Raw genomic sequence first — 18,033 nt, 5'->3', positions numbered from 1 at the left:
GCCTGACTGTGCATCCCCAGGGAGATGGAGAAAGACCCTGCACCAGGCTGAGCAGAGCTCGGCCACGGGAAGTGCCTGGGGCAGCCCTGGATGCTGCTGGGGAAGGCTGTTTGCAGGTGCCCGTGCTACCCTGAGGGGCTGTGGGGCCTGGGGGGGTGTGGATCTGCAGGCAGCAAGCCTGGGAACTGATTTCAGTTTCCACTGGTGAGTGAGTCAGCAGTGGCACTGCCAAGGCCCGTGGGTCCCCTCCCTTCCCTCCGGCCACCACCCACCACCTGCTGCCCAGCCCTTTCCCACAGCTGCCCAGGGCTATCAACCTTGGCACGTGTGGCACCATGTCACCCCATGTCCCTGCATCACCCCACAGCTCTCCAGACACTGACCAGGCACCCTGATGGCACCAATGATCTCCCACCAAACACATCCCAGCACAGGCGGCTGATGAGTGGGGGCACAGCACGAGGGCCGTGGCACTGGCACTGAGCCTCCTGCTCCCCAGGAAGGATGTGGACACTGCCAGGCTCTACCAAGAGGCTGCTGGTGCAGCTGGGCACTACATCCCAGGCACATCTCTCTGCCAGGCCCCTGGTCCCAGAGCCTGGCTGTGCTGGCACAGCTGTGCCATGGTGGATCCAGGTGGAGACAGCACCCGGGGTGGAACGGGGACTGAGGTTTTGGTGCACCCTCAGTGGGTGCCAACAGGCTGCAGCCATGGACAGGCTCTGGCCAGGATGTCCCCTGGCACCATGCCCTGCCTGCTGTGCATCCTGCCCACCCAAAGACTGGCCACCCCTGGCTCACCTCGACCTTGAGACAGCTCTGTGCTGTGCTGGCTCCGTGGGGAGAGCAGGATGCCAGCCTGGGCAGCAGGGCCAGGAATGAGGCAAAACCACCACAAACAAACCAGCCCGGCCAGTAACTGAGAAGGAGGGGGTGGTCAGGGCTCACTGCCTGGCTGATCCCAGGGCAGCCAGTCCTGCGGGAGGGGATCTGGGGAGAGAGAGCAGTGACACCAGAGCCACCTGCCCAGATGGCCTTGGCTGCCCTTCCCCAAGCGCCCCATTGCTGTCACGGGGGCCTTGGGCACCACAGTCCCCCAGCACCCCTGTCTCAAGCTTCATTTGCTGCTTGCTGCTGAACTGAGAGATTTTAATCTTTTAATCACGTTATGAGCCGAGGTGGTGCCGGCCACGCACAGGAGGAATGTCTGGAAGTCAGCGGCGGGAGCCCATCCTGCCCCCACCCACACGTCCCACTGGGCACTGCTCGGGGACCCCCATCCTCCCCAGCCCGCCTTGTCCCGCCTGAGGCTGCAACTGGGACCAGGAGCAGGCACTGGGGACCACTGCCAGGACAAGGATCAGCTCACAAAGCACTGCTGGGGCTGCAGCTCTGCACCACAGCTCTGCACCACAGCCCAGAGGATGCCCAGCACAACGTAGTCCTCTGACCACGCGGGTTCCATTCCGGCCTTCCCATGTTTTCTGACCGAGGGGAGCGCAGGGGCGAGCGCAGCCCAGCCCAGCGCAGGGCAGAGCCACGGCAGCCCCTGCGGAAGAACAACAAAGCCCTGGAATTAGAGATGTGCTGGGAGTTTACTTTACCACAAAAAAATGTCAGAAATCCGTATTGTTTGGACAGGGATTTGCTGGGGATCGCTAGATAAAAGCCTGGCAGGGACCCAACCTGGGGGGAAAAGTCGGTGGGAAACATTCCCGCATTGCCGGACACCGTCGGTGCTGGCCCCGCAGCACGAGGAGTGCAGGCGCTGCCCCACGGCCGGTGCGGGGCTCGGCGTGGGGCAGGCTGGCCCCGCACACACCGACACGGGGGCTGCACGATGCCAAGTGCCTGGTACCCCAGCACCCGGCAGGGTTTGCTGCCCTGGGGCTGCGCCGGGACTCGCCGGCCACTGTGCCGTGTCCCCCTGGGCTCGGTGTGGGGAGCTGTGCCTGCCCGGAGTGCAGTGAACAGCAGCCACACGGGACAGCAACCCCCGGGCACGCCTGGCTGTGCGTCGGGACAGCGAGGGACAGGGACAGCGAGGGATGGGCATGGGCAGTGCCTGCTCCTCCCTGCCCAGCTGCAGGACAAACAGCACACGCAGCCTGCTTTCACATCTGTTATGTTTAATACTGTTCACGTCTAAAATGACCAAAACCAAGCCAAGCGCCCGCAGCCCCTCACCCTGCCTCACCTGGAGAGTGAGAAGCCCATGGGCTCCCCTGCCCAGGGCTGGATGCAGGCAGGGGTGTGGGCAGGGGTGTGGGCAGGGGTGTGGGCAGGGGTGTGGGCAGGGGTGGGGGCAGGACACCCTGGCACTGCAGGCAGGCTCCTCTGCACCCACTGCCCAAAGGAGGGGACTTGGGCACAGCTCCAGTGAATGCATTTAAATAACAAGCTAATGAGCAGCAAAAGCAAAGGCATCTTAACCACATTTCTAAAATAGCAACCAGCACCTGTTTCCCATGCCTGGCAGCAAGGGGGCCCAGCTGCCCTGCAGGGCTCGGTGTGGGCCAGGGCACAAGGGCTGTCCTGACACTCACACCGCTGGCAGCTGGTGGTGGTGGCAGGTGCAGTGTGGGTGGGTGTGCAGGTGGTGGTTCTTGGCACGGTGTCGGTGGGTGTGCAGGTGGGTGGGCAGGTGTTGGGACCTGGCTGGGACCAGTGTGGTGGGTGCTCAGTGCAGTGGCACAGGGCAGGTGCTGCCGTGGTGCTGGCAGTGCCAGAGGGATGCAGGGCTGGGCTTCCTCTCTGCATCCCTGGGAAGACAATGCCAGCTGAGCCACCACGGCCCTGGGGGCCACGTTGTTATGGGGTGTCTGCTGGTGGCTGTGCTTATGTGCACTCCCTGCCCCACAGTGCAGTGGGGACAGTGCAGGTGACAGGCACAGTGGGTGGGGAGAGGTCTGGGGTGGAAGCCGGGCTGTCGCCACAGCCATGGTCCAGCTGGGGTTGGGTGGGTTCAGGTGGCCCAGCCAGGCACAGAGGGTGGGCACAGGAGTGTGGATGGGACCCACCCGGGCACTCAGACCACGAAGTGGAGCCCATATGTCATCTGATGGCCGTTGTCCCAAGCGTAGAGCACCTTCTCCTTGGGGTTGTAGTCGACCTGGGTGGTGAAGGAGTGGTGGTTGAGGAAGGGCAGCCGGAGCTCTGCCTCCGTGTTTGTGTGTGTGTCGAAGGCGTAGGAGATCTGCCCTTCCTTCTGGTTGTAGGTGTCCACAGCGTAGAGGATGCCACAGATGATGAAGCAGTTCCCGTAGGAGTTGCGCTTCAGCCCCGTCTTCCAGGTGGTTTCCTTGCGCACCGAGAGGTCCCCGGGGTCGAGTCGGCTCAGGACAATCACCTCCTGCTGTGAGTAGTCGTAGTCCACAGAGGGGTAGATGACCCAGAGCCCACTCTCATCCACAGCAAAGTCAATGTCCGAGTGGCCCCTCCACTTCCAGGGCGTTGTGTCCTCATACACCACGTCGTGGAGCAGCGCCCAGCCTGCCACGTACCGCTCCTTCAGGTCATACTTGATGATGTTCTTGGTGAAGGCACGGTTGTAGTAGAAGGCCCCCCGGTACACGACATGCCCAGTGCCAATCCAGTTGTAGGGCAGCTTGTAGAGGTTGCTCCAGCGGCCTGTGAGGGGGCAGGAGAGGCATTGGGACCCACCTATGCACAATGGCCTGAGTGTGCTGGCAGTGGTGGGACTTGTGCCCCCTCACTGCCCCAGTGCGGGTCCCCATCAGCTGCCCACCGCCCCAGGGCCTGGCACAGCCAATGTCACATGGCACTGGACACCCATCCAGGAGGAGCTAAGGCCCCTGTGCCCACTTAGCTGCTGACTCTCACCCTGCTTGAAGTTGTCAAGACTCCTGAACTCCACCAGGCTGTTCCCGTAGTAGTAGTTGGTGACATAGATCCGGTCATCCTTGGCCACCGGGTCCTTCATCCAGGCCCCCTCGTTGCGCCCATAGCTGTGGTGCTCCACAGGGGGCTCCACCGACTCAATGGTGCCTTCGCACTCCACTTCCTTCACTGAGTACCACAGAGGAGCAAGAGGAGGAGGAGCAAGGCTTATCCCTGCTCCAAGCAGCTGCCTCCTCCTCTTTCCCCACGGCATGGCTATTGCTGGCCTGGCCTGGCCACAATCACTGGCAATACCAGGCTGGGTGCCCCCTCCCAGCTGCTCCCCACTCACCCACCTCTGTTTAGTGTTTCGGAGTCCCCATCAGTGCCCTGCGCGAGGACTGGGGTGGGGGGGCTGCGGGTGGTGCTGCGTGGGGCCAGGGTGGTGCTGGGCACAGCCGTGGTGCTGGGCACGGCAGTCTCTGTCTGTGCCACAGCTTGGGCTGGGGTCCCCTCAGCTGGGGAGGGTGGAGGGCCCCTCTCCTCCTGCTGGTCTGGCTCAGCTGCCCCCCTCGCAGGGCTCTCTGTGTGGGGGAACAACCTGGAGGTCAGTGGGTTTGCCCCGGGCCGTTCCCCTGGCTAGGACGGTGCCCCTGTCCTCAACTCCTGTGCCCCCTGCCAGGACTCACCGCGGCTGCTGGGCAGCCCCTCGGCCGCTCCCACCTGCCCGACCTTGTAGTACGTGATGCCTCGGACTACGGTCTGCTGGTGTGCCAGAGGCTTGGGCTTGGCTGTGGGCTGTGACCCTGCCCTGGCCTTGGCGTTCTCCTTTTTGGGCTTCTCAGGCTTCGGTGGCTTCTCCTTGGGTGCCCGGAGGGCTGCCCTGTCCCCCAGGGCCTTGCGGGTGCTGGGGTACCGTCCTGCCTCCTTCTCTCGGCTGCCTGCAGTGTCCTGGTGGGCACAGCCTGTCAGACCCCCTCCCCTCCCACCTCTCCCTTTTCCTGATGCCACCGTGCCAGGCAGTGGGCACAGGCACCAGCCCTTGGCTGCCAGGGGTGCACCTGCCACAAGCCTGGGGGAACTCAGCTCTGCCTGGCAGCACCGGCTGTGCCTGTGCAGGGCTGGCCCCAGGGGTACCTGTGGCTCAGGGTACCTGTGCCTTGCTCTCAGGGACAGCTGCTGCGTCCTTCTGCAGCAGCTGGTAGCCCAGGTTGGAGATCTCCTTCTTGATGCTCATCATGATGTCGGAATAGTTCTCGTAGCGTTTCATCTGGTTGGTCAGGTGCAGGACACTCTCCTTCATGAAGTCATTCTCCCTGCTCAGGTTGGTCTTGATGGTCTGCAGGAGAGGAGAGGCTGGAGCTCCACCTGGGGAGCCCATGGCACTCCCAGAAAGTCCTGAGCAGCTCAGCAGGGAGCACTGCGGGGATGGTGCTGCCAGAGCTCACCTCCTCCAGTGTGTTCATCTGGGCCACCACCTTGCTGATGTAGGAGTGCACCTTCATCAGGTCCATGCTGTACAGAGTTCCCTCTAGCAGGTCCACCATGGACTGCAGCTGCAGGGGAAGAGCAGGGCTGGGGCATATTGTGGGGCTGAGGCATGTCGTGGGGCTGGGGCATATCGTGGGGCTGGGGCAGGGCTGGGGCACAGGGCAGGGCTGGGGCACAGGGCAGGGCTGGGGCAGCACAGGGAGGGTGTTTCTGGCCCTCAGCACCCATTCCCACCACACCACAGATACCTTGAGGAGCTCAGGCGCCTGCTTCTTCAGCTTCTCCATCTTCCACTCGTTCTCGCAGGGGTTGAGCGAGGAGGGGGGCGCGGTGCAGGAGCACCTGCAGTCGGTGCCGGAGCTCACCGTCTCCACCGTGTAGAAGTCCTCGACGCGGGCGCTGCCGTTCCTGACGCGGCTGCAGGCGTCCCTGCTCAGCGGCCGCAGGATGCACTTGCAGCGGCAGTCGGAGCCCTCTGAGGTCATTCTGACCTGGTCTGTGTCACCCAGCGCCTGTGGGACACGTGGTGAGTCTGGTGTCCCACCTGGGCAAACCACAGGGCCCCGGGGACCCCAGCAAGTCGTAACAGCCATGATCCTCTCTGGTGCCAGCCCAGAGTTCTCCCCCCACCCCTGGGGCTCCTGGTCGTGCCCCAGAGAGTGTGGGGCAGAGTCTGGCCCAGAGCACTGTGTCCCACCACTCTGTCCCGGGCTGACAGTGACAAAGCCCAGGCAGCTGCTTGTCCCTGCGGCCACCAGAGCATGTTTTGGCCCAGGGAGTTCAGTCCTATTTCTGTGGCTGTTTCCCAGCCTCCAGCAGGACCCGATGAGCAGGGATGGTGGTGAGAAGGCCCAGCAGTGCCCCTGTGCCCCCACAGTCCCGGCTCCGAGCCCACACAGGGTCCCTTGTTCGTGGTGACGTGCAGCCCCCTCGGGGCGCGCTCGGCCCCTCCACACTCCCGCGATGGCCCAAGGCACACGCTCAAGGACTCCCTTGTTTCCACACATGGCCCTGACTCATTCTACGGAGCTCAGGGTGCTTTTCAGCTGGTTTAGCCCAGCTCTCCCCTAGTCCCGTTGTGCTCGGGAACAAAAAAGCCATCCCTCTCACCCCCCACCACTGGCTGCGGGCCCGGGGGGCCGCCTGGGCTGGCAGGAGCCGTGCTGGGTGCTCCGGGTGCAGATGCGCCTGCCCCAGGCACGGGGAGGGCGGGAGAACAGGGAGAGGCCGTGACCCCGGAGGGACAGGGCTCTGCCCTCAGGGACTCTGACTCATCCTGGGAAAAAGAACGGTGGCAGAGCTGGGAAACAAGTTGAGCTCTGGCTCCCGGTCCTCCCCGGACCACAGCGGAGCACAGTGCGGCGTGGGAAAGGGCAGAGGCTGCGGGGTCCCTGTCCTGCCTGCAGGCAGCACCCACGGCCACACAGGCACCCTCCTTCCAGAGCCGACCGGGGTGACGCACCAGTGGCACCGGGCAGCAGCATTCCCTGGGCACTGCCCGCAGGGCACAGACCCCACATGGGCCGGGGGCTTCCTTCTCTTCCTGAAGGGCTGCAAAACCTCACCCATTTTGCATTTCAAAAAGCCCTTTCGTTCAAAGGGAAACCAGGTCCTGCTGTCTGAAGGAAAACACTGGGGGACCAAAGGGCTGTAAACGGAGCAGGATCTAATCAAGCTCTCTGCAGGGAGCAGGGCAGGGACCCCAAACACCACCTCGCCAGCTCGCACCTCCCCGGCCCCCTGACCTCCCCATGGCCATGCTGGCGCTTGTGCAAACAGGCAGAATTCCCAGCCCGGCCCCACCAGCTGCCGCCCCTCCCCACACACCCGGGCAGCTGCCCAGCCCCGACCCAGCCGGGAGCGTGTCCCGGACACGGGCAGTGTCTGTGCACGAGGTCCGGGTGTGCACTCACATTCCTGTGGGAACCCCTGGCGAGCTGTGCCCCACGGGAGTCCCAGTCACGTTCCTGGCAGGGTCCCCGATCGCCACCATCCCCCAGGCACCGGTGGCGGTACCAGCACAGCCCGACCCGCGGGCACGGGCTGAGGTCCCACCCGCGCTCCGCTCCTTCTTCAGGGCAGGGCTGGGCTGCAGCTCGTTCGGAGGGAGCAGGTGACCCCGGGCTGAGGGTCCCCTCCCACGACCCTGGCACGGCTGGGCTGGCACCGAGGCCCTGCGTGTCCTGCTGAGGTGGGGCACGAGCGGGAGGGTGCCCAGAGCAGCCGCAGCAGCTGCGACACTGCACGGGGTGGGGGTGTCGGGCACACAGAGCCTCCCCCACAGCAGGAAGGACGAACCCCTTCCCAGAGACCCCCCAGTTCCAGCCATGCCCATCCCGAGTGAGGCAGAGGCACCGTGTGTACCTCGCTGCCCACCTTCACGTGCGGCCGTAACACTAAACCCCCTCCTGCCTTTTACCAGCTTCCTTAAACAGGAACCGCATGTTCTATTTATACAGAAAAGCTCACAAACAAGGAAGTATTAAAAACCAGTCTCCCACGTGGGGAGCCTCTGTAAGGGTCACCCGTCATGGGTGCCCTCTGTCAGCCTGTGCCCGACTCTGCAGGGCACAACCCACACACGGACCCTCTCCCAGCAGTGAGCAGCTGGGTTGGGATGCAGGGACAAGGCAGCTCATGCTGCACTGCCTGCTCTGGGTGGGGATCCATTGACTCCCCAGGAGACCTGCCTGGGGGCTGTGCAACCCCGTGGGGGCTCCAGTGGTTCCTCCAGCCTGGACCCCCTGCTTGGGTGCTGCCCCTCCTCCAGAGTGGGTCCCAGACCCACGGGGGCTGCACACACAGGGCTGGGATGGCAAAGTGTCCCTGCATTTTGCTGAGGGTTTCCTCACTCCCAGCTTTACGAGCTGGGTAATTTTCCCAGTTTCTGAAACCTCTTGCAAGAATATCCATGTGAGTACCGAGTTTGTGACATTATTTGGAGAAAGCAGGACCTTTGACAATGACCCTTGGCCAACTTTTAAGCTCTCCTTTGGCTGCTGCCAGAGGACTCATCTGGGAGGAAAACACACTGTGTTGATAAGCTGCTGCCTCTGGCACAGCTGCTGGAAGGCATGTCCCCGTCACGGGAGGGAAACCATGTCACCCTCCTCTTCCTCCTCCTGCCAGGCTTGGCACAAGGCGTCAAACACGTTCTGCAGCCGAGGCAGAGCAGTGTAGCAGGGCTGGGCTGTGGCTGATGCCAGCCAGGCCCCGGGTGCTGGCGCTGCTTGGGTGTCCCGTGTCGGTCACGGGGACATGGCCATGCCAAGCACTTGTGTGGCACACACATGCCCACAGACGGGATCTCATCCAACAGCAAGAACAGAGACAACACCCCTGAGCACGGCAGGCAGCACTGGCAGGGAGGGAGGGATGGAGAAGGCGAAGGCACTGCGTGGGGCTGTGGGCTGTGGATCCCAGAGTCTGGAGGGCAGCATCACCCCTGGCACCCCGCCGGGAGCCCAGCACAGGGCATTCCTGGCTCTGGATATCTGTTCCAAGCCAAGTGCTGCTGACAACAGCTGTGTTATGGTTCTATTCCACCAAATGCCTTGGAAAATCATGTTTTTTAAACATTTTGGTGACCGTGTCAGTAGTAGCTGCTCCCACCACCATCCCTCTGGGCTGGGTGCCGGTGTCCCTGCTCCGGCCCCTCTCGGCCCGGCTGCGGCCACTGACCCCGCGGGACGCAGGTCCCAGCTGGCCCCGAGCGCTCCTGGCCCCACGGGAGGGCTGGCTCGCCCCGCCGCCCGGTCCCGCTCCCGCTGCTCGCCCCGCGGGCCAAGGCTTGTCCGGGCTGTTCTCTCTGGCACGGAGCCGCTCATTGCAGCGCCCATCACGGGCTTGGGCACCTTCCAACACCGCGAGCGCGGCCCCCGCCCGGACCATTCCCCGCGCCGAGCCCGCACCGGCACCGGCACCGGCACCGGCACCGGCACCGGCACCGGCACCCCGCGCGTCCCGGGACCGCCGACCAGCCCGGGCACCGCCGGACAACCAGACCCGCGCGCTCCGGGCAGCGCCGCGGTGCCCACCCAGTCCCGGTGCCGGTGCCGGTGCCGCCCCGTCGGTGCCGCCGCGGCTCGTCCTTACCGTGGCCAGCGCCGGGAGCAGGAGCGCGGGGAGCAGCAGCGCCCGCATGGCGAGAGCGGCGGGGACCGCCCGCCCCGAGCCCCGCTCCGCCCGGCACGGCCCGGCCCGGCCCCGGCGGCGGCGGCGGGGGCGGCGCGTTCCCCCCGGGCGGAGCTGGCCGTGCCCGCCCGGGCTCTCGCTGCGCCGGGGCTGCCCCGTGCCGGGCTGGCCGGTCCCCTCCTCTGCAGGGGCGGTGTCGCCGGAGCTGTCCCGTTTCCCCTTTTCCCGTGCCCGTTTCCCCTCCGGTGCTGAAGCCCGTTCCCCCCTTGCCGTGCCAGGTACCCAATGCCTGGTTTCCCCTGGCCCGGTGCCCGGTTTCCCCCTCGCCGTGGCCGGTGCCCGTTCCCCGCTGGCCAGTCCCGGTGCCCGGTTTCCCCTGTCCTGATGCCCGTTCCCCCCTGGCCGGTCCCGGTGCTCAGTGCCCGGTTTCCTCTGTCCCGATGCCCGTTCCCCTCTCCCTGTCCCGGTGCCCAATGCCCAGTTTCCCCTGTCCCTGTGCCCAGTGCCCGGTTTCCCCTGTCCCGGTACCCAATGCCCGATTTCCCCTGCCCCGGTGCCACTTCACCCCTCCCGTGCCCGGTGCCCAGTGCCCGGTTTCCCCGGTCCCGGTGCCCAATGCCCGGTTTCCCCTGTGCCCGTTCCCCCCTCCCGTGCCCGGTGCCCAGTGCCCGATTTCCCCTGTCCCGGTACCCAATGCCCGGTTTCCCCTGTCCCGGTGCCCAATGCCCGGTTTCCCCTGTCCCGGTGCCCAGTGCCCGGTTTCCCCTGCCCCGGTGCCACTTCACCCCTCCCGTGCCCGGTGCCCAGTGCCCGGTTTCCCCTGTCCCGGTACCCAATGCCCGATTTCCCCTGCCCCGGTGCCACTTCACCCCTCCCGTGCCCGGTGCCCAGTGCCCGGTTTCCCCTGTCCCGGTACCCAATGCCCGGTTTCCCCTGTCCCGGTGCCCAATGCCCGGTTTCCCCTGTGTCCGTTTCCCCTTCCCTGTCCCGGTGCCCAATGCCCGGTTTCCCCTGTGTCCGTTTCCCCCTCCCGGTCCCGGTGCCCAATGCCCGGTTTCCCCTGTGCCCGTTCCCCCCTCCCGGTGCAGCGCTCGGGGCTGTGCGGGCGGGCGCCCCCTGGTGGCGGTGCCGGTGCATGGCACAGAGCGGTGCCGGCGCTCGGACTACAACTCCCGTGATGCCTCGGGGCGGCGCCCGTGCAGGGAGCGGGGCAGGCCCAGCGCTCGGACTACAGTTCCCGTGGTGCCTCGGGGCGGTGCCGGTGCAGGGTCGGTGCAGGGCTCGGGGCGGTGCCGGTGCAGGGCTCGGGGCGGTGCCGGTGCAGGGCTCGGGGCGGGCCCGGCGCTCGGACTACAGCTCCCGTGGTGCCTCGGAGCCCCCGGGGCGGGCCGGGGCGGGCGGGCCGAGCGGCGCGGCCCTGGCTGTCAGCAGCGCCCGGGCGGCCATGGGGCAGCGCGGCCGCCGGGGCCGCTGAGAGCCGCCCGCCCCGGCCCGGCCCGGCCCGGCGCGGCCCCGGCCCGCCATGGAGCTGGAGCCGCCCGCAGAGCTGCCGGAGCCCCGCGGCGCCAGCAAGGGGCCGCCCCGCAGCGGTGAGTGGGGCCGGGGCTCGGCGGGCCGGGGTGGGGGTCCCGGGGCTGCGGGCGGGGGGCACAACAAAGGGCCTGCCCCGGGCCGGGCCGGGCCGGCGGGACCCGCTCGGGGCTGGGGGCTCGCCGGGCTCCCCACGGGGGTCCCCGCGGACCCCGCGGCGTTCGCTGCGGGGGGATTTTCGCTGGATTCCCCCAGACCCCGCTGCGCCCAGCCCGGCGCTCCGGGCCGTGTCCCGGGGCCGCCCCGCGGGTCCCCCAGCCCTGCGAGCCGGGCCCGGCCCGGGTTTATGGGCACCATTTGGGACCTTTTACACTTCCCGTATGCAGATGCCGCATCTGCACTTGAATGTCCCTGCCAATTTTTATGGTTTACAATTGCATTTTACCATCTCGAGGTACTCGGGTTCTCTGCAAAGGGTTTGCTCGGACAAAAGAGGCTTTTTCTCCGGAGCATCCTGGCTTGGGGTGCGGGCGGTGCCAACGCGCAGTGCGGGAGCTGCGGGATGGGCTTCGAGTAATTCCGAGTTGTGTCCCTGGAAACACTTTATTCTGCCTCGCTTAATTAGATGTCCAGTTGGATGAAAGAGACTTAATACCCTTAGATAGTTTAATAACGCTTTTAATACTTTAATACATCCTTAATACTTCCTGAACTCTGTGCCTTCATGTGCAAAGTGTCGTTGCTTTGGCGTCCCCAAGAGTCCAACAATGCTAAAGCTTTGTCTGCATTTGCTGCTCTTCCCACAGACGTGGGATTTTGGGGGAATCTCTTCTGATTAATCAGATTAGTTTTAAGAGTTTCCTGCCTGTCTTGTAGAGCTGTTTCATGTGACAGACGTACCTGTGGCTGCAGTGTGTCTTTTGAATGGATAATTGACAACCTTTTACCACTTTGCCTTCAAAAATGTGAAATACGGGCACGGTGTTGAGACATTGCTTGACCTTCAGTCTTTCTAAAGCCTCTGGGGGCCAGGGGAGGAGCAGAAAAGATTGGGTTGTTAATTCAAGGGCTTATAAAATACCTGCAGATGTTAATGGCAAACGAAAACTCTTAACGTTTCTCTGTTTAAGAAGGATTAGTTGCACTTTTGATACATTGGGCATCCTAATGGAAAAGGTTAAAATTGTATGATGCAAATATAGACAGGGCAGAGATGCAAGTGTTGCATTGTGTTCTTGGTGGCTGTGCTAAAATCATTAATGAACTTAAGCTGTGCACGTGGCTCTGTGTTAACCCAGAGTCAACTGCCGCAGGTTTATTGGTGTCTTCAGGGAGAGGAGCCTCGGGATAACTTTGGAATGACGTGGGTTTATTTCAGCAGTTACAGGCAATTGCAGCCTCATTATTTGAGGGGCACTTGACGTTCTTAGGAAATAAGATGATGGTTTTTCCCTTGCCAGTTTAAGTACTTCCCCTTCCATGCAAGAAACGTGTTTTGTCATTGAGCAAATTAATGGCAACGAGTGAAGCGATTTTTTATAAAGTAATTACATTAAGGTGTTCATTTTCCTGCAGCAGTAGCAATTATTTCTCAACAGGGTGTCATTTAAGAGCAGTTTCCCTATAGCTTCTCTTGGCATATTTTTCCTCTGAGAGTGAGACATGGTGGCTTTTACACCCTTTTAATTGTTTTCTGTTTTGGTTCAATCAGGGATAAATCAGCTTGTCCAGAATTAAGGGAACTTCGGACACTTCGTGGTGTGGTGTAGTCATGGAAGGCACGTTTGTCAGAAAACTACTTGACTTTTGTGTTCCTGTAAAATTATCAGAGTTTCAGGCAGGGAGATTCCTGATCTGGCTGAACTTATACCAGAGGGAAGAGGAAAGTTGTCAAAGCACAAAGAGTGGAAGGTTTTCAAAGAAAAACCCCTTTTCCACAGCACTCCCAACCTGTACTGGCTCCCACTGACATTTTTAGTGGTTCTTTAGGCTTGGTTGCTTTGCATCTGATGAGATAAGCTTTGCTTAACAAAGACTATTTCATTGATACAGCTGAGTCTTAGTTTACTTGCTACAAACATTTCTTTGAAGATTTAGGAAGAAAAACAAATGGAGTTGTGGAATGGCAACGCTGCTGAAGTCAAATGTCTCTGAATAAACAAGAAGCTACGGTGTTATTTCAGCTCAGTGTTGGCTTTTCAAATGTGAATGGCTCTTGCTTTTGTAAAGAATAGGAATAGAAAATAATAAATAGAATTCTGAACTCAGGTCTGTGAGGGGAAATGAAAGACTTGTAATTTAGGAGGAACGTAATTCCTTTGTTTGATTTGATGGTAAGATGGAAAAATACCCCTTGGAGTAAAGCTGGAATTTGGTATTGATGGCTCTGTAGATCATTAATCAGGAGGATGGGTTTGTGCATGTTTTGTGCTGAGCCCGGGCCTGTGCTGGTGTGCAGCAGATGCAGCCTGTGTGTGGTGAGACACTGCAGCAACAGGACTGCTCTCCTGCTTTGTTATCAGGATGCTGCATTACAGAAACTGAGGGAACTTTCCCATCTAGGAGACTATTTGTGATTGCTGGGGAGCAATAACCATCTTTCTGTCCTGCCTCTGGCGAGCCCTTTGTGGTTTCTCTTTTTTTGGTGAGGAAAATGTGCCAGTGGTTTATTGAATTTCTGTTCAGCTCCTCCGTGGTGGAGCTTTGAGCAGATGCATTTACAGCAGCATTCTGTGAGAATGGGGGCACAGTTTATCCTGTTGATAAACTGCCTATTTAAATAAAGCCTTCAGCAGTGTAATCTGGTAATTCTAATTAAGTCATTTACATAGAGAATTGGCCCAGGGTTTCATCAGATGGCTGCTGGGGAGCTGAAGTGCATTCTTTCCCTCCAGCTGTATTAAACCAGCCTTTTGATCCTGGCCTTTTTTAGCCTTTAAGCCAGAGTGGTTATCACTGTGCAAAGTTAATTGAGAAAGGGAAGTTGGGGAACAAGGGGACCCTTCAAGGTTTAGCTTAATTAGTACAGTTCTAATTACATAATTAGAAGACTTGAAGATTTTGTACGTTGATAAAAATGATTCTGTACAGGTTTTGTTAGGAAGAGGAGATGCACCCCAGGGAGGCTGCAGTGAAGTTCTTTATTGGTAAATGATTGCCAATAACTTATCTCAGGGCTGTGCCTGGCCGGGGTATCCGAGTCCTCCTCGATAAGGAGCTTCCATTTGCTCAGGGTGGACCCCGTGGCCTTCAGAGAGCACAAGGTACTTCTCTGCCTCCTGTTGCCTCATCATCCCAGCTGTGGGTGTGTGGAGGTGCTGAAATTTAAACTTAGAGAAATGTCTGGTCACTGTGAAAGATTAATTTTTTTAAGCCCATTTTCCCTTCATGAACCCATCAGAAAAAAAACCTCAGGAAAAATTTATCCCAGCTGTAATGGCAGCCTGGCTGCTGCAAACTGCTGTGGTGGCCTTGTCTGGAAACACCTCTCAGATGAAACTTGATGGAAACCTTGAATAGTTTTTATGGAAACATAATCTGGAACTGTGAAGTCCTTGGGACTAAATCTCAAAATTCTCTGGTCGGGTAAAACCCCTCCAGCTGTTCCCGAGGGAACAGGGGCTGCAGGGGGGTCCCTGTGTCTGGAGGTGCCTGTTCTGGGGGTCCCTGCTCTGCCCCCTGACCTGCTGGGCTGTTCCCCCAGGCTGCACATGGACACGGGGCTCCTGTGAATGTTGGGGGTATTACTTGCTGTTGGGTTTACCTGTGGGAATTGCTTTGGAGCCCCCAGATCCTGAAGCCAAGTGATTAAGTGATGCTTGTTGTGGTTATAGTAAAGATCTGTAAAAGAACTTTAAGTCTCTGAGAGTTCTGCCAAACACCAGCTTGTCCTCCAAAATTCCCTTCAATGAGCAGCCTCACAGCTGTAGCTCTGTGGTTTTTGGCAATACTTAGAAGGAATTATTCCTGAGTATGTTTTTGGTTCAGATGTCCTGTGTGTGCTCTTGCCAGGAGGCTCCACATCCCCTGCTTGTGTTACCAACAGGGCGAGGAGAAAAGCCCTTTCTGGGGGTCACAGGTGAGGATTGTTCTTACCTGCCAATTTACCTTCCTTGGGGTGTGTTACAGAACTGAAGGGAACTGGGGAGAGGTGGCAGTGTTGGGTTTGCTGCTCCCAGTTAGCAGTGGCAGGCTCAGCCTGGGGCTCCTCAGTGCCTGCTGCTGTCTGAGGCTTTTCTGTGCCCAGCTCTGTTTTCCTGCTTACCTGGTCTGTGCAGTTTGGGTCCATCACCTCAACACTCGAGTTGACCTTTAGTGTTTCCCTGGGATTTATGCAGGGCTCTGCTCAGTGAACTGTCCCTATCACAGGATGAAATCCATAAAAATGACACTTCCTACTCTTGAAAAAAATCCCCAGGCCCATTGGAGACATGTGAAAGGGACACCCAGCAGGAAGAGAGGCCCATGGCCTGAAATACCCATCAATCATTTTCCTGGCACCAGGAAACCAATCAGCTCTTCTAAGGGGCAGAGTGTGATCAATCACCGGGTGTGGGCAACGGGGCTGGCCAGCCCTGCCAGAAATGTGCCTTGCTGTGCTCAGAGGGGAGTGCTGTGCCCCTCCCTGCCCACCCGTGTAACTCACCCCAGTGCAGAGGACTCGCCTTTGTGAGCTGCAATCTGTGCAGGAGGCAGCTCGTGTTGTGTTGGCAGCTCCAGCCTGGGCTGAAGATTTGGTTTCCAGTAGTGCTGAGCTGGTTTATTTGCAGGTTTTTTTCCTTTACCTCTCTGTAGCTGGTGGGTGAAGGGTTTGTTTCCTGTCCCCAAACCTCTGTGTTTATATCTAGAGGAGAAGAATTTTAAAATTCTGCTTTTTCTTCATGAAACAGCATAAGTTTGAAACAGCTTCTATTGCCAACTGGTGCCAGAGAAGAAATGCACCTCTGGGTGCTTGGCCTGTTTTTACATCTTTGAGTTATGCTAAAAAAAACAAACCAGCAAAAAAACAAAATCAAAAATACATCTATAGGTTGCCCAATAAAAAGAAAACAGTTGTCAACATCTGTAGGATATTTTATTGTAGCATGTGGATAGGGGTTATTTGAATTCAAATAATAATTTGAAATTGAAATAAATTGAAATTCAAATAATTCGACATCAGATAAAGACTAGAAAATAATCTAGAAAGATGCTCTAAGTTGGAACAGGAGACCTGTTTGTAACTTTGGTTTTTTCCTAGGGAAGCCTCTGCAGTAGTTGTGGCATAAGAAATGGCACAATTACAGAAAAGTGAATGGCAGTGGCACAGCCTTTTCATCTCCCTCAGTGCACTGGGCAGCAGCTGACACAGGGAGGGGTTTTGCTGAGCAGAGATGGATGTTCCAGGCCTGGCTGGGTGGGGGGCTGTGGGTGACCAGCCCTCCCAGCACTGCCCAAGCAGAACGTGGCCATCTGGGGAGCACCAGCACAGAGCAGCTTGGGAAGAAACAACAGAAATAGGTTTCCCTTAGAAATGTATGGAAAATTATTTAGAATTGTGAAACTTGTACTCATATGTCTTAAAACCTCAGATTAAAAAAGGCAAAATTGTATCATGTCTTTTCCTGGAATTCAGCCAAACATGAACTCCTGTATTGTTGTTAGATTAAATGTGAGTTAAGATTTCAGATTGCTCTTCACAGCAGGATTATGCACTAAATCCAATCCAGAATGAATTTCCCCTTGGAAAGATTAGGAGCCTCCTCTTCAAAATGCAGGTATTTTTCCTGTATTTAGGTAATTTTCTAGTATAAGTGTGGACAAATATGCAAATGCAAGGAGTGGTGCTTCTATCCTGAGGAACATTTGCTGACTGCCAAACAGTTTCTGGTGGGCTTTTTAAGATGCTGAGATGTGTTACCACAATTAAAAGCTCCTACGAGATGTGGCCTGCAAAATGAGATTAGAGCAGGGGGCAGATGTGGCTGGGACAGCCCCAAGGAGAAAGGGAAGTGTTTCTGGAATTGCAACAGCAGGAGCTAATACGGTTTGCAAACATGGGGGACAGTGGGCAGAGAGGTGGGTGGGGAGAAGGAATCCAATTTCCCTCAATTCCTGCCTCTTGGTAATCCCTGTCCCTGGGAGGCCAAATGCTTAATTGTGAGCCTTTCACTCCAACAAAACCTGGGAGGCTGGGACTGGTGGGGCTGGAAGGGACAGGCTGTGGATTTCTGAATTTCAGGAGCAGGATTCTGGAGTAAAGTAAGGAAAACCTGGAGTCGGGACTGGTCAGTTATTGCAGCCACTGGCACGAGCCAGAGCCAGTTCCAGGGGACCTGTGGGGAACAAAGACAATTCACTGCCAATTCCAGGGGGCCTGTGGGAAGTGAAGACCTCACGCAAGTGGGAGAGCAGCACCCAGTGTTGTTCCCACACGTTGGGTGCTCAGCTGGGTCCTTGGCCCTGGTACGAGATGCAGTGGGAGCCCCAGCTCTGGTGACTGAGTCACAGTACAGAGTATTTCACATTCTGACACGTCCCTCCCCCGTGCTGCACCACAGGACTCGTAGGGTTAACTCCCCAGTGCCACCAGGAGCTTTGGTGGGACGGTGAGGGTTGTGCTGGCACTGCCCACCTCGTGCCACAGCTGAGCCTGGCACAGCAAACTGCACCAGCAGCCGGTGGGCTCCTCCCTCTGGTGCTGCTCTGATGTTAGTTGTGCATTCGGTGGTCGATTTGGAGCTGCAGTGTCTCTGTGCTCGTGGGATAACAATGAGGAAACTTGTTCCAGTGGGCAGAGCTCTCACCTGTGTTTCACATTCCGGGTTTCTGTCGTGATCCCCAGAGCACAATTGACTCAGCGGGTACTGCCCAGGCTGCTGTCCCCGGGCTGGTGCAGCCAGCCAGGCCCTGGCAGCGTGCACAGTCCATCACAGTCAGGAGCTGTAATATTAGCTCCACTAATGAACACTGGAAGATAAATGCTGTGAAATTAATTAACCTTCAGATTAGGGAAAAAAGCTGTTTTCACCCTGATCACATGTTGGTGCTTCTCCAGGA

At 58.9% G+C, this 18,033-nt stretch overlaps 2 protein-coding genes across 4 annotated transcripts in view; one reads left to right on the top strand and one right to left on the bottom strand.

The window, feature by feature from the left end:
- Positions 1–2,109: 2,109 nt before the first annotated feature.
- On the bottom strand, positions 2,110–9,570 carry OLFML2A (olfactomedin like 2A). Its single transcript, XM_071574533.1, has 8 exons — positions 9,427–9,570; positions 5,580–5,843; positions 5,289–5,396; positions 4,994–5,179; positions 4,530–4,791; positions 4,197–4,424; positions 3,844–4,029; positions 2,110–3,630 (listed from the first exon to the last, which is right to left on the bottom strand). The coding sequence occupies exons 1-8, from the start codon at positions 9,472–9,474 to the stop codon at positions 3,029–3,031; spliced, it is 1,884 nt and encodes a 627-aa protein (XP_071430634.1). The 5' UTR covers positions 9,475–9,570; the 3' UTR covers positions 2,110–3,028.
- Positions 9,571–10,908: 1,338 nt separating this feature from the next.
- The window catches only part of NR6A1 (nuclear receptor subfamily 6 group A member 1), a 76,541-nt gene continuing 69,416 nt past the window's right edge, over positions 10,909–18,033 (top strand). For all 3 annotated transcript variants that reach the window (XM_071574486.1, XM_071574485.1, XM_071574484.1), the window contains exon 1: positions 10,909–11,054. In XM_071574486.1, coding sequence (XP_071430587.1) covers positions 10,988–11,054 — 67 coding nt within the window. In that variant the 5' untranslated portion in view covers positions 10,909–10,987. The remainder of the gene's footprint in view (positions 11,055–18,033) is intronic.

The sequence above is a fragment of the Pithys albifrons genome, chromosome 20 (assembly GCF_047495875.1).
Source record: "Pithys albifrons albifrons isolate INPA30051 chromosome 20, PitAlb_v1, whole genome shotgun sequence".
In the NCBI taxonomy this organism is placed as follows: domain Eukaryota; kingdom Metazoa; phylum Chordata; class Aves; order Passeriformes; family Thamnophilidae; genus Pithys; species Pithys albifrons.
The sequence above is the reverse complement of the archived record's forward strand: the minus strand, read 5'-3'. Positions and strand labels throughout refer to the sequence as shown.

Excerpts from the sequence above, each read along its gene's own strand:
- OLFML2A (XM_071574533.1), bottom strand. The coding sequence starts at position 9,474 with ATGCGGGCGCTGCTGCTCCCCGCGCTCCTGCTCCCGGCGCTGGCCACG. Across the intron at positions 5,844-9,426 it reads TGCTCCCGGCGCTGGCCACG|GCGCTGGGTGACACAGACCA; the intron begins GTAAGGACGAGC and ends CGTGTCCCACAG. Across the intron at positions 3,631-3,843 it reads TCTTGACAACTTCAAGCAGG|GCCGCTGGAGCAACCTCTAC; the intron begins GTGAGAGTCAGC and ends GCCCCCTCACAG.